This window comes from Ursus arctos, unplaced genomic scaffold (genome assembly GCF_023065955.2).
Source record: "Ursus arctos isolate Adak ecotype North America unplaced genomic scaffold, UrsArc2.0 scaffold_2, whole genome shotgun sequence".
NCBI lineage: Eukaryota > Metazoa > Chordata > Mammalia > Carnivora > Ursidae > Ursus > Ursus arctos.
The window spans coordinates 22,716,320-22,731,007 of record NW_026622874.1 but is presented as its reverse complement, the minus strand read 5'-3'; the positions used below and the strand labels follow the sequence as shown (position 1 = coordinate 22,731,007).

General features: G+C 41.2%; 1 protein-coding gene across 1 annotated transcript in view; it reads right to left on the bottom strand.

Moving 5' to 3' along the window:
- Positions 1 to 14,688, bottom strand: part of COLGALT2 (collagen beta(1-O)galactosyltransferase 2) — a 106,556-nt gene that overhangs the window by 44,333 nt on the left and 47,535 nt on the right. Inside the window, exon 2 of the mRNA XM_026509210.4 lies at positions 1,969 to 2,079. Coding sequence (XP_026364995.3) covers positions 1,969 to 2,079 — 111 coding nt within the window. The remainder of the gene's footprint in view (positions 1 to 1,968; positions 2,080 to 14,688) is intronic.

The window sequence follows — 14,688 nt, the reverse complement described above, 5'->3', positions numbered from 1 at the left end:
TATCAGTAAAGGATTCCACAGAGCCTAACACACCGATCTATCCCAGTAGAGTGAGATCGTGGAGCAGATGCGTAACGTCACTGGAATCTCTATTAACGTCTACGAAACAGCCAGGGCTGTTAGCAAGTACACTGGCATACCCTCAAGAACCCTTCTGAAAGCTTCCAACTGGTATGGGTGTTGATACTGTCCCAGTAGCCATCATTTCAAGTTCTTCTGGCTGTACTAGTAGGACCTATATATGCCTATATAATTATGAAAACATAATTATATAAATACGATTAATAAAACTATGTCCTGCACAGGGGCTCTCTAAGCTGTCTTTCCAATTATTGCTTCAGTAAAAATCAGTGGAGTCTTGTTTTCCTCAATATATTGCCCCCAAAATGCCTTCACTAATACTTCTCACACTGACCTTTGCATGCAATATATTTAGTCAAGATCTGGGCACAGAGAAAATACCAGGATGCAAGGTAGGTACATAGTCTTTTTGGCTGTTCTAGTTAGGCCAAATTCCATTATAAGAAACTCCAGAAAAGCATTCAAAATCCTTTATAGTGTTCAGATTTCATTGTTAAGTTTTGCTTGATATATGGAGCATATGCTGGGATTTGAAATATATATGTACATACACATATAATAAAACTATTATATATAAAGAGACGATATAAAGAGACTCTGGAATGGCATTTATTATTATTATTATACAAATTTGGCTTTCAACAAATGATTTATCCTGGGCAAAAATTCAGGCAACTCAATTTATTCTACTTCTACAATTTCTTAAGCTAGAATTGCAGTAGCCTTGGGAACATTTACAACAGTCCGTTTTAAATACACTTATTCATGTTGTCATTTGCTCATTTGTTCATCCAACAAGTATTAATTTAGTGCCTGCCAAGAACATAGCACTGGGGGAAACGATGAAGTATTTGTATACTGTAACCTCTACCAAAGAACCCAAAAATCACTTCGAAGAAATGCATAGATTACATAGTTAATTAACAAAGTTAGTTACAAGTGTTGCTGTGTCAAAAAGGATGATGTAGGTAAATAAGCAATACAAGTGCTGAGAGAAATGTAGATCTTTGTAGCTGGAATATTAGGGGCAGCTTTCTGTAGTAGGTGGGGTTTGGCATGAGAGCTGGTTACAAAGTCAGAAAGGGCCCGCTTGGGGAACAAACCTGCATGGGTAACAGCTTGGGGTTGAAAATAAAAGGAACATTCTAGACAAAGCAGTTTTCTTTTGGGAAGAAGCAAGACATATAGGTGCGTAGCTGTTGGTGTTAAGTTCATGGAATCTTTAAAAAGTATAAGTCTGAAGTATTTGAACTTTGTTCTGTGGGTATTGGAGAGCCATTGGAGTCCTTTTAACAGTGAAATTAAGCCACGTCATTAGTCTTTTAGGTAAGTTGATTTGGCAGTATGGTATGTAGGATGATCTTGAAGATGGAAACAACTAATGAATTGCTATGGTTAGGAGAAGAAGTAACCTAAATGCCCATCAGTAGGGGATTGACTACTCATTATCGTTATGGTACATCCATATACTGGATACTATGCAGTCATAAAGATAATGAAGAAACCCCTTAATAATTGCTATGGAATGATTATAAAAATATGATAAGTAAAAGAGCACAGTATGTACAAAAAGTACACAAATGTTTCACTATGATCCACCAAATATAAAAGACTTATACTCAAAATATGAATAAATAATATCAGTATTTTTAAATATATACTGTGGCAATTTATTTGTGAACTAAGGAGTACCTGAACTTGGCTGGTGGCTGCAGGAGAATATGAAGAGCTGTCAAAGGAAGAAATGGCAGGTCCTTGTAACTTCCTAGATACAGAAATAACCCAAGAAGTCATATATGCCTCCAAGATCGGACACCTGAATGGCTGGAAAAGTAGTTAAGTGAAGTGGGATAAATAAAGTTCACAAAATGTTGTCTTGCTACTCACTCTGGTTCATCCATAGGCCTCCACTCCACATAGTGATAGAATCTCTGTACATTTTTCAACCACTCCCTGAGTATTTCTGTTGTATTATCCACATTGTGGTCAGTGGCTGCCCTGTGTGAGAGAAAGTACAATATAGCTCAGCTGTCTTCCAAAGAAAGAGGGGGAAATCCCAAAGACCTCAGATTAATTGAAAGGAGAATGGCCAGTTCCGAGGGGAAAAAATGTATGTATGAAAATGACATCCCTCATGGTCCAAACTAGACAACAGATTCCTGAATTGAGAGATACGGCTTAAAATCATTTTTGTGTCACTAGATCCTTAAAACTCAGGGCTCAGCATATGTGGTTGTGCTAAAACTGTATCAGCAGAAAATGAATTAAACCAGAGTAAGTTAGCTAATCCTGTTGGAAATTTTCCTATTTGGCTTAATTTTTAGTTATCCACATGTAAACTCTGCCTTTTAACTTCTCTGACAAGTATCAATTTAAGCAATAATTCAATTACATTTTCTTTTCAAGTTTGTTTTCGGATCACAACAAGACTGCTCATCTGTGGTACTGTCATCACACACACTCCAGGGGAAAGCAAGTTTCCAATATAAAACTAAAAAATCTAAGTTATCTTCACCTATTTTGGATTAATGTTGCCATTATTTATACAAACTAGAGTACCCTCAAAAGTCTTCAAATAATGTATACAAAACATATCTCTACCTTAAAAGTTTAACAAATTGATCTATGTGTAAAGGAGCTTAATTCACTTATTAGAACAAAAATACTTCCAAATTGTATCACAAAGAAAACTCATGCTATATATAAGATAGATATCTAAAACAAAGTTATTCAGAACACCTAAAAATGAAGAGATAGATCAGTCAACTGGAGAAGAGAAAGAAAGCAAGAGTTAAAATCCTGACATCAAATAAGGTGGAATTCTGGCCATGACAAAGAAAGATACTTTATAATGCTAAAGGACACAATTCACAGCAAAGATACAATAACTATAAACATCCCTGTACCTTCATGGAGTACAGGGGTTGGCAAACTTTCTTTAAGAGCAAGATGGTAAACATTCCAGGCTTGCAGGCCATACACTCTCTGTTGCAACTACTTACCTCTGCCTTTGTAGCAGGAAAGCAGCCACACACAATACGTAAATGAATGTATTCCAATAAAGCTTCATTTACAAGAATAAGCAATGGGTTTACAGGCTGTAGTTTGTCAACCCTTGATATAATGGAAAGGATGGAAATTGCAAGGAAAAACAGAAACACTGATAATAAGAGATGTTAGCATACCACTTATTTTTTTTTAATTTTTTTTTATTATGTTATGTTAGTCACCACACAGTACATCCCTGGTTTCTGATGTAAAGTTTGATGATTCATTAGTTGCGTATAACACCCAGTGCACCATGCAATACGTGCCCTCCTTACTACCCATCACCAGCCTATCCCATTCCCCCATCCCCCTCCCCTCTGAAGCCCTAAGTTTGTTTCCCAGAGTCCATAGTCTCTCATGCTTCATTCCCCCTTCTGATAACCCCCCTTTTTTTTATCCCTTTCTTCCCCTACCGATCTTCCTAGTTCTTATGTTCCATAGATGAGAGAAATCATATGATAATTGTCTTTCTCTGCTTGACTTATTTCACTTAGCGTTATCCCCTCCAGTGCCGTCCATGTTGCAGCAAATGTTGAGAACTCGTTCTTTCTGAGAGCTGAGTAATATTCCATTGTATATATGGACCACAACTTCTTAATCCAGTCATCTGTTGAAGGGCATCTCGGCTCCTTCCACGATTTAGCTATTGCATACCACTTATTTTTTTAAAAGATTTTATGTTTTTAAGTAATCTCTACACCCAATGTGGGGCTCGAACTTACAACCCCAAGATGAAGAGTCACATACCATACCACTTTCAGTGAAGATGGTGCAAAGGGGAGGAAGTAAATATACAGAGGACCTATAGGACACAATGTGAGAGAATATGCTTTCTTCTCAGATGCATGTGGAACATTTACAATTGACCAACAATTGCACTACACAGAAAGCCTCCACAAAATTGAAAGACTGTAAACAACATTCTGTGATAATAAAGCAATAAGACTAGACATTGGTAATAAGATATAAAACCAAAAAATTTCATTAAGAATTCTCTATTAAATAACTATTGAGTGAAAGAAGAAACACAAATCAATTTCAGAAATTCTAATCATGAAAACAGTATGTATCAGATTTTTTAGATACAATCAAAGCAATGATCACAGAAAAATTCAGTTTTATAACCTTCAATTAATAAAAATAAGTGAGTTGAATTCCTGCTAGGATGCTAGAAAATGAGCAACAAAACAAGCATAAAGAAATAAATAATAAAGGAAAAAAGTCCAAAAGCATAAAACAGAAAAAGGATAGAACTAATAAATTAAAATTTTATTTTTTAAAAAAATTTATTTTTGTAAAATTCCAGTATAATTAACATACAATGTTATATTAGTTTCAGGTGTACAATATCGTGACTCAACAATACTTAACTCAGTGCTCATTGTGATAAGTGTACTCTTAATCCCCTTCACCTATTTCACCCATCCTCCCACCAAACTCCCCTAAAATTTTGCTTTTTTTGATGAAAATAAATAAAGCAACCATTTATTAATCTATCAAGACAACACAGATATATAAAATAGGAATTGGCAAGGATGAAGGGAATATGATTATATGAAAGAAATCATTCAATTATTTTGCACAACTCAATGAAAAATAAATTTGAAAACTGGATATAATGGAGGATTTCCTAGGAAGATGCATGTTAGCAAAACTGACTTCAGTAGAGATAGAAAACTTAAGCAGAACAATTACCAAGGAAGAAATGAAGAAAGAGAAAAAAGAAAATATTAGGCCCAGATGGTTTCACAGGGGAATTCTACCAGATATCTTAATAGACTAGATAATTCCAATGCTATGTAGCTTGTTCTCCAGAGCGTAGGAGAAACAAATGAAAATTCCAAGTTCTTTTAATAATGCAAGTACAATACTAATGTCTAAGCCTGATGAAGACACGAACACAACTACAGACCAATATCTTTTAATGAATATGCTGCAAAAATCCTAAATAAAATACTAGCAAACAGAATCAACATCCTACTAAGAAAATATTACATAGCATAGCCAAGGATTGTTCATTATAAGAGGAAGTCCATTAATATAATTCACTATATTAACAGACCTGAAGAAAAATCATATGATTACTTCTGTAAACGCTAAAAATGTCTTTAACAAAATTCAACATCTATTCCTGATTTTTAAAAACCACATTGAATAAAAGTAAAAGAGGAAGGAAGAAAGAAAGGGAAGAAGGGAAGAAAGCAGGGAGAGTAAACAGAAGAGTCATGGAAAGACAGAGGTGCCTGATCTCTTAAAAGGGAGTAAAAATGCTTAGAATTTATGAGCAATTCAGCAGTCCCTCCTGGAAGGAAAAGCCAGGGCCATTCTCAGCCGTAGTGGTTCCCTAGGAACATAATCTTGATAAGAGCAAATGAAGAGGTGTGAACAGAGTTTGCTTCTTCCATATATAGGCAATTTGCATAAATAGGATTTTGTTAAACCCAATCTGTGATGGATTTTGTTCTTCCTACTTGAGCTTTTGGAAGTCACTCTTCTTCCAAAAGTAACAAAATCTTTAAAGGAGAGAAAATTCAGAAATATTCAAGAGAAAAAAATAAATTGTTAAGCAAAGCATAGTGGAGCCCCATCTTACATAGGGAGTAAATTTCTGTAAAATATCAAGTAACACGAAACTATGTAACTTAAGTCATAGGGTATAGAAAAATGGGGGATAGAGGTATAGGACTAATATTTGAAAATCTTATTTTGTAAAGTGGATATTTGAATTAAAACTAGCCTTACTGGGGGCGCCTGGGTGGCACAATGGTTAAGCGTCTGCCTTCGGCTCAGGGCGTGATCCTGGCGTTGTGGGATCGAGCCCCACATCGGGCTCCTCCGCTGGGAGCCTGCTTCTTCCTCTCCCACTCCCCGTGCTTGTGTTCCCTCTCTCGCTGGCTGTCTCTGTCTCGGTTGAATAAATAAATAAAATCTTTAAAAAAAAAAAAAAAACTAGCCTTACTGAAAATATTATTCCAAAAAATAGAAGATCAGGAGCTGAGGCCAATTGCCAATGCGATCTACTTTCTTTCTTTCTTTTTTTTTTTTTAAGACTTATTTATTTATTTTAGAGAGAAAGAGAGAGAGCACGCATGAGTGAGAGGGACAGAGGCAGAGGGAGAGAGAATCTCAAGCAGACTCCTTACTGAGCACACAGCCCAAAGCAGGGCTCGACACAGAGCTTGATCTCACTACTCTGAGATTGTGACCTGAGCTGAAATCAAGAGTCAGAGGCTTAACGGACTGAGCCACCCAGGCGCCCCTCGACCTACTTTCAAGTCTCTTCTGGAAATCAGATTAGAATCAGCTTCTCCCTTCAGAACAAGGTCTAGGAGGGAGGAGACCCACAGGCCTACCCGGAAATTCCACTACCTCGAGAGGGAGAGCAGCAACGTATGCAGCTGGTGTTGAGGCATACCAGCTGGACGCCTACGGACAAAAATGGGGTAACATAAGGAGGTAGGAAAGTGGTCCAGAAAGCAACGTGGGAGAGGGTCACAGGCTCCCTCTAGTTTGTGATTATGCTGAGAAGTGAAGAATGTTAGTGACAATCACATCCACTGTGACACATGGCCACCAGCCACCCACGTCCAGCGAAGGAGCCATGAAGGGCACATGAAGAGAGTCCAACCATTCATCTCAGTGTAGGAAGCACGTATAGAGCAATTCCTGAAGCTGAGAATCAGCTCGAACACCCATGAGTCTTTGCTCAACATATTATGAGCAAGAGTAAAATAAAACAAAACAAAATAAAAAATGTCTTGACTGCAGTGTTAGCAAAAAATTACAGGAATTCTACCTTATTCCCAAATTACGATAAATAGTGTAGGAGAATTCCTACAGCATCTACTTCTTTCCTCAGTTGCTGGTTCTTCATTACCCGGGACTTACATTCACTTTGCTCTCCCTGCGTCGATGCCTTTCCTCATCATTTTAACAAAGTCGGTCTCACTGTATGAAATTTATTTTCCTGCTGTCCAGACTAAACAACTCCAAAGTCCGCCTGAGGATCCACTATTCACCAACATCCGTAGAGGTGAGCTGCTTGGGTGTATGCAAAGATAGAGGTGTCTAATTAAAAACAGAAGCACAGATTTAAAATACTCTCCTTATGGAGTGAAAACAGTTTCCTATTCAGTTACTTCCCCAAATTGTTAAGCTGCTCTTTGTTCTCAGGCTTCCCGGGAAAAGCACAGATCCTCCAGCTGTGGTCGGAGGTCTGCGGACACCCGTGTTTGATGTGCGGGGCCAGTCTCCTGCACTGTCCCAGCGCTGACCCCGCCAGTCCACTGAGGAAGACTTGCATTCCCCCCTTCAGACCAACTGTCCTGCCCCGCCACTCCCCTGGCCCAGGCAAATAAACAGAAATCCAGGCACACACTTCTAACTGCTGCCTTTTTCATCCCTCTGACCAAAAAAAAATAAAGTGTTTCCTTTGGAATACACAATCACGAAAGCATGCCGGCGCTGGTCTCCTCGGAGGGTTGGACAGAGAGATACCAAAGGCCCAGATGTGAGGTCCCGGGAGGAAACAGGAGGCCTGAGTTAGCAGCTCTATTTTCAGAGCCCTACAGCACAAAGCAACAGTGTGGTGATTGTCCTGCTGGGAGTCCCCACGAGGAGCTAGACAGAAAACACTGTGGCCGAGAAGGATTTTTCCATCAAGCTAAGAAGCTGAGGAGTCAGAACATGTGACCCCCTTCAGGGGAAGCTGCGACATCTCTCCCAACTGAAAGCTCCTTCCAGTCCCCTAGAATAAGAGCCTCGGGTTGGCTAGCTTCTCCCATCAGACTGGGAAAGGCACCCAGCAAGGTAACAGACATCCTCAGGAAGTCCTTGAAGAACACATGATGTGAAGAGATGTCTGGAGAGGTGATCTGCAGGTGATGGCAGTTGCTAGTCAAACGAAAACCACGGCTTGTGGAAGCACAAGCAGGCACTAGCTAGAACACGCTCCCTGGAAGGGAGCCTGTTGCACCGTGGCCACAATCCTCCCAGCCGAGCGGAGGCACACTTCAACCAACACCCCCTCCCTCTCTTCCCTGGGGCTCTCTGGCTCAGGATGAGACAGCAAGGTGTGCTCAGCTCGGGGGCCATGCCAGTCCTCACGTAATTAATCTGCTTTGAAGGCCACGACGCCACAGTGGCTTCCCTTTACCTCTAAAAAGCATGAGGCCACTAAGAGGTCTCCCTCTACCTTTGGCAGAGCTGGGTCCCCGATATGCCCGCAGTGCTCCTGGTCAGGCCCCTCTCCGTACGTCGGTCCTTGCTGGCTGTCTTTGGAGCTAGTGTTTGGAATGGAAGAGCCAGTAGACACAAGTGCGACATCCACTTGGGCTCCCTGGGAAGTCTGGGCCTTTACTCCCCATGATGCTGGCTGCCCATCCACTTTCTCTAGGATTCTGCCTCTAGGTCCTGTCTCCTCTTCGCTAGTTGTGCCCATCAGCAAAGGCCCGTGAGTGAGTCTCAGATTCCAAGTCAAATTAGGACAAAGACAAAGACATATGCAAATGCAATCAACAGCACAGTGCAGGGCCTCTCCTCGGGGAAGGAAGTGTCCCGGGGCCAGCAGGCACATGGTCACTGTTACAGGGAAAGTGAGAGCTCATGGAGCAGACCAGTAAATAAACATGTCTGCGGGATGATACAACTTTACTACTTGGCTGTGCCAAAAAAACAACACTGCGATTTTCTCTGGCAATGTCTACACACACTGACATTTCTCCTTGTTCCAGAAGGTCAGTGTTCATTCCTCAGTCTTGGCTCTTACCCTGACAGCCAACTTGAAATAATTAGAACTGACTCATTTATTTTTACCACAAGTCCTTCCGAGCTTGTGAGGGTAAAACCCAACATTGGTGAGCGTGGGGCCACTGGAGCCACGTTAAGGATGCAGATTGGCTCGCTCAGCAGGTGAAACACAGATGTTGACCACACGGTACTCCTGATTGCTTCCATCCGCACTGACCCTCAGGGATTATTCTTAGCTCCCCTGCCACCTCAGAAAGCCTAGACTTTTGATGAGACAGAACAACAGGACTACAATCATGGGCCAGGATGAAGGCAACGCTGAGCAGTGCCTGCTCTTTGCTGCCCCAGAACCTGCAAAATACAAACCCCAGGGCTTACGGGAACAGTGATGGAATGAACAACAAGGTTAGTCATCACCTCGACGAGTCACGCCATGACTAGTATGGTAGCAAAAGTGATTTTTCCAACTTGGGACTTCAAAAACCGAACTACCCTCTTAACTGCCTCTTGTATGCATCCAGCAAGGAAAGACTCACCAGTGTAGAAAATAAAAAGCTCCCACCTAAAAATAAGATTTAATTTTTTTGAAGCAACTAGTGAAACTTATTTTCAAGAAAGCTCATGCCATCAAGTCCTAACCACCTCAGTCTCTGCTCTGACAGAAAGCCTCACCAGCAGCTGTTCTGCCCAAGGGAAGAGGCTTGGCCACTTGGCAAAATATGCTAATGGGGGACACCTGGGTGGCTCAGATGGTTAAGTGTCTGCCTTTGGCTCAGGTCATGATCTCCAGGTCCTGGGATCAAGCCCCATGCCCGGCTGCCTGCTCAGCGGGGAGTCTGCTCCTCCCTCTCCCTCTGCCTCTCCCCCTGCTTGTGCTCTCTCTGTCTCTGTCTCTCTCTCTCAAATGAATAAATAAAATCTTAAAAAAAAAACATGCTAATGGATTCTTGCTTCTTGGTTACTGTGTAGAGTTGTTTAAAGATCTAGAATCTGTCTGCTGGGTGAAAACTAGATCTGGATATGGTTAACGATATGGACATGGACTGGGGGGCTGGCGATTTCTCCCAACAAAAGCCTTTTCCTAGGTCCTACCAAGTCAATCAGTAGCGATTCTTCCTAATGAACTAAGAAATCAGGAAAACTCACTTCTCACGAAACCCTCCTCACCAACAAAATAAATATTTCTACTCCCTCAACATCCCTCAATATGTCCAATTTTAATCCCAGAAACGATCATAAGCATTACACATCTGAGGTCTGGGTAAGAGTGATGAAAAAAGAAAGAAAAGAAAAGAAAGAAAGAGAGAAAAAGAAAGAAAGGGGAAGGAAGGAAGGAAGGAAGGAAGGAAGGAAGGAAGGAAGGAAGGAAAGAAGGAAGGAAGGAAGGAAGGAAGGAAGAAAAAACCTGTTTCTGGAAATACAATCAACCAATGAATCAATTTCATTCCTAAAGGGTAGGGAAGAGAAATGGTAAAAATTGCCAATTGACCAGTTGAAAGTTAATTCAAAGGCCCAATACCATCATATTAAAGTGAAGATGAACTTAATTAAAAATGAACAATGAGCCATTCCTTGACACTTTTGATTCTGAGGTACCGTTTGCCTCACTTGGTGTCAAGAACCCCTCACCTGTGTATCATGCACTATCCCATGTTGAGCCCTATAATGAGCTCAGGTAGCATTATTTTTATCTCTCCATCGTATAGAAGAGAAAGCTGAAGGACAAAGGCTATGACTTGCTCAAGTCAAGTCATGCAAACAGTGGATCTTAGAGCCTGCACTTTTCCTTTCAGGCCTCAGATGCCCCATCCCAACCCTAATGCAAACCGCCTCCCCCACTCACCCACAGAGAGTGGAAATGCACCTGTCAGATTGGAAGGAATTCTCTGTCTTGTCAAGGTCATTAATCAAGGGGACCAGAGTGATCATCTCAGAATGAAAGGAGGGACTTGTCCCAGAAGGAAACAAAGCAAGAGAATGGGAAGATCCATTAGTTCCTTTTTTTCTTAATTGAAGTAGAGTTGGCACACAGTTACGTTGGTTTCGGGTGTATGACACATCGATTCAACAACTCTGCACGTTACGCTGTGCTCACCACAAGTGCAGCTCACATCTGTCACCAAGCTTTGTTGAGGTTTGCTTCACCATCATTTTCCTTGGAGTCAAAACTCTTGGAATTCTATGCAAATATCAGCGGCAGTGTCTGAGACGAGATAAGTATGTTTCTCATTTGGGTAAATACTCTTTTTCCTGTGTTTCTTTCCCTTTGCCCTTTGTTTATTCTTCTTCCTGCTCCTTTTCACCCACTCTTCATTTCCTTTTTTCTCTTCCTTGCTGAATTTTCCAGTTCTGTTGAGTGTGGGTGTGCCCTGAAGAAATGGAATTACTAGTGGAATACGTTCCCGCAGAGTCAACAGCTAGAGTCCTGATACTAAAGAGAACACTCACAGGATCTAGTGACACATTTTCCGGGAGCCCTAAAGCTGTCCCGGCCCCCAAACACCCCAGGGTGGATGGGATGCTGAAATCTGAAATGACACATCGATTCTCTACCCATACTCCCAGCATTGCCCTCGCTCCTGCATTGTACTTAACTGGTTCTCTGTCTCTCTCCATTACCAGATTCTCTTCCCTGAGGGTAGAAGCATCCCAGCACCGACGAGAGTTGACTGCATAAAACAGGCACTAACCATGGGCCTGATGAATAAATGAGTGAATGAAGAATTCAAGAAAACTTTCCCCAGTCCAACCCAAATGCCTACAAAGGCTGAGCATAGATAACGTCAAGGAGTGAAATAGACTAAGTATGAGGCAACAGTGTGAGAGAAGGGACACCTGCAGGCTCCATCAGATTTTTGCCATGTTGGAATGTGTGTCCAGGAAAGCTAAATCTTCTACAGTTTCAAGAGAAGTCAGATATCCTGGTTTTAGAGATAAAGGTCTGTTAATATCCTGTAAGAACCATTAGACTGAAATGCCATGAACACGTTCCAGCATGACGAGGGATCTCTGGAAACCAGGGACCTGACACAAAGGCCACATTATGCGGCTATTAAGCCATGGTCCATCCACCTGTGCACACTCAGGGCACATAGTTCTGTAATTAAATATTTCAAATATGGCTGGGAGGATAGCAATAATGTCAACTCCCCTGCTTTCACAGACAATGAAATCATTTTCAAAGAAAAAGGAGAGACAAGCATGCACGGGTTGGGCAAGGTCTAAATAATTCTCTCAGTAAAATAGCAATAGAATCAGAAAACAGCAAAAGCAAGGCTAGGGGCACCATGGAGCGAGCATAAGGGTTCACTTCTCACAAACACCACACAGAACCTCTCTTTGCATAGTAACGAGGGCATCCTTATTGCCCATTTTTTTATAATAATATCTTTACTGAGATATAATTCACATATCTAACATTTACCCAGTTAAAGCGTACAAGTCAGTGGTTTTCAGTATATTTAGAGTCGCACAACCATTGCCATGATCTAATTTCAGAACATTTTCATCACCCCCAAAAGAAATCTGTACCCACTAGAAATCACTTCGCACTCTCCCCCGCTCCAGCCCCTGGTAACCACAGTTCTACCTCCTGTCTCCATGAATTTGCCTTTTCTGGACATTGCATATAAATGAAATCATACCATGGGGCCTTTCGTGTCTGACTGTTTGCACTTAGCATGCTTTCAGGGTTCATGCCGCAGCATGTATCAGTAAGTCCTTTATTTTTATGTCCAAATAATACTCCATGGTGTGGATACACCACATTCTGTTTATCCATCCATCATTTGATGGACATCGGGTTGTTTTTACTTTTTATTTATTACAAATACTGCTGTTATGAACATTCATGGACGAGTTTTTGTGTATTTTCATTTCCCTTGGGATTGCTGCCTACATTGAAAATATTATGGAAAATGAAGAAAATATCTTTTATTTTATTCTCTACATTTATGGACTGCACTCTGGCCCAGGCACTAAGCTGGGCATTTTATATATACAACTCTAATCCTTATGGTAATTCTCAAGGAAGGTATTATTATCCTCATTTTACAGAGAAGGAATCTAAGGCTTAGAGACTCTCTCCCAAAGCTTATTCTCTTTTCACTTATACTTCATCTCTAATATGTATTTTTCTCCATTTCTGAAATTATCAGTTTTATGTTCCAACGCAGCCCTTTACTCTGCCGTATCCATATATATTGATTTCAGGCGACATGAGCTGATGCGACACAGGAGCGTGGGGGCAGGGCAAGTGTGCAAGAAGTGTCGGGTCTCAGCAGACAAGTGGAGCAGATGCCACCGCTGTAAACAGTCAGCGCTCGGGCCTGGCAGGGCAATGCCCTGGCAAAACACAGAGCCCATGAACCATGAGGTCATGATGAACAGGGGCCAGTGTGACCACAGAGAGAGTCACAGCCCTAGGACTGGGCTTGCTAAATGAAGCACTATGGAGGGCCTCGCCCTTGGAGACACTCTCTGTGTGGAAGGGAAAGCTGGCTGAACTGGGCTTGAAATGTAAAGGCAAAGTGGTCGTTCAAGTGGAGAATCAGGAGAAAGCTGAAAGAAGTGTCCATGTTCTCTACAGAAAGGTTTAGTTCGGTTCATTTTTTTCTACAGACTTTTCACTGTACTTAAAAATGATAGTAAATACTTTAATCACCCATTGATTTTGAGTTACTTGACACTATTATTTTACTAACCACATTCTTTTTTTTTCAGTTTTTTAAACATATATATTTTATTTACATTCAATTAATTAACATACCACGTATTATTAGTTTCAGAGGTACAGGTCTATGATTCATCAGTTGTATATAACACCCAGTGCTCATTACATCATGTGCCCTCCTTAATGTCCATCACCCAGTTATCACATTTCCCCTCCAGCAACCCTCAGTTTGTTTCCTATGATTAAGAGTCTCTTATGGTTTGTCTCCCTCTCTGATTTCATCTTGTTTTATTTTTTCCTCTCTTCCCCTGTGATCCTCTATTTTGTTTCTTAAATTCCACGTATGAGTGTGATGATATGATAATTGTTTTTCTCTGATTGACTTATTTTGCTTAACATAAACCCTCTAGTTCCATCCATGTCATTGCAAATGGCAAGATTTCCTTCCTTTTGATGGCTGAGTAATAATCTAGTATATATGTATATACACACTTCTTCTTTATCCATCTGCCGATGGCCATCTGGCCTCTTTTCATAGTCTGGCTATTGTGGACATTGCTGCTATAAATATTGGGGTGCAGATGCCCCTTTGGATCACTACATTTGTATCTTTGGGGTAAATACCCAGTAGTGCAATTGCTGGGTCATAGGGTAGCGCTATTTTCAACTTTTTGAGGAACCTCCACACTGTTCTCCAGAGTGGCTGCACCAGCTTGCGTTCCCACCAACAGTGTAGGGGGGTTCCCCCTTCTCCATATCCTCGCCAACATCTGTCGTTTTCTGAGTGACTAACCACATTCTTAATCAAGTAAAAAAGTATGAAGTCAGGAGACGTGACTCTTCGGCCAACTAGCTCTATGATCTGAATGAATTTACTTGAACTCTCTGTACCTCGTTTTTCCACCTGTACAATGGAGTAATAGCAGCTGTTGCAGTGAGTCTAGCTCAGCGTGTTATTGTGAGCAGTCGGCGGCATGTGAAGGAGCTTTCAAGAACACTTTCCTTGAAAGCTGGCATTTCCCGAGCTGTCCACAGCACACAGGCACACATGCACGCACACGCATGCGCACACACACACCCTCAGATAAGAAATTAGACAGCCCGTTGAATAGGGTCTTGAGATGCATACAACAAAGTTC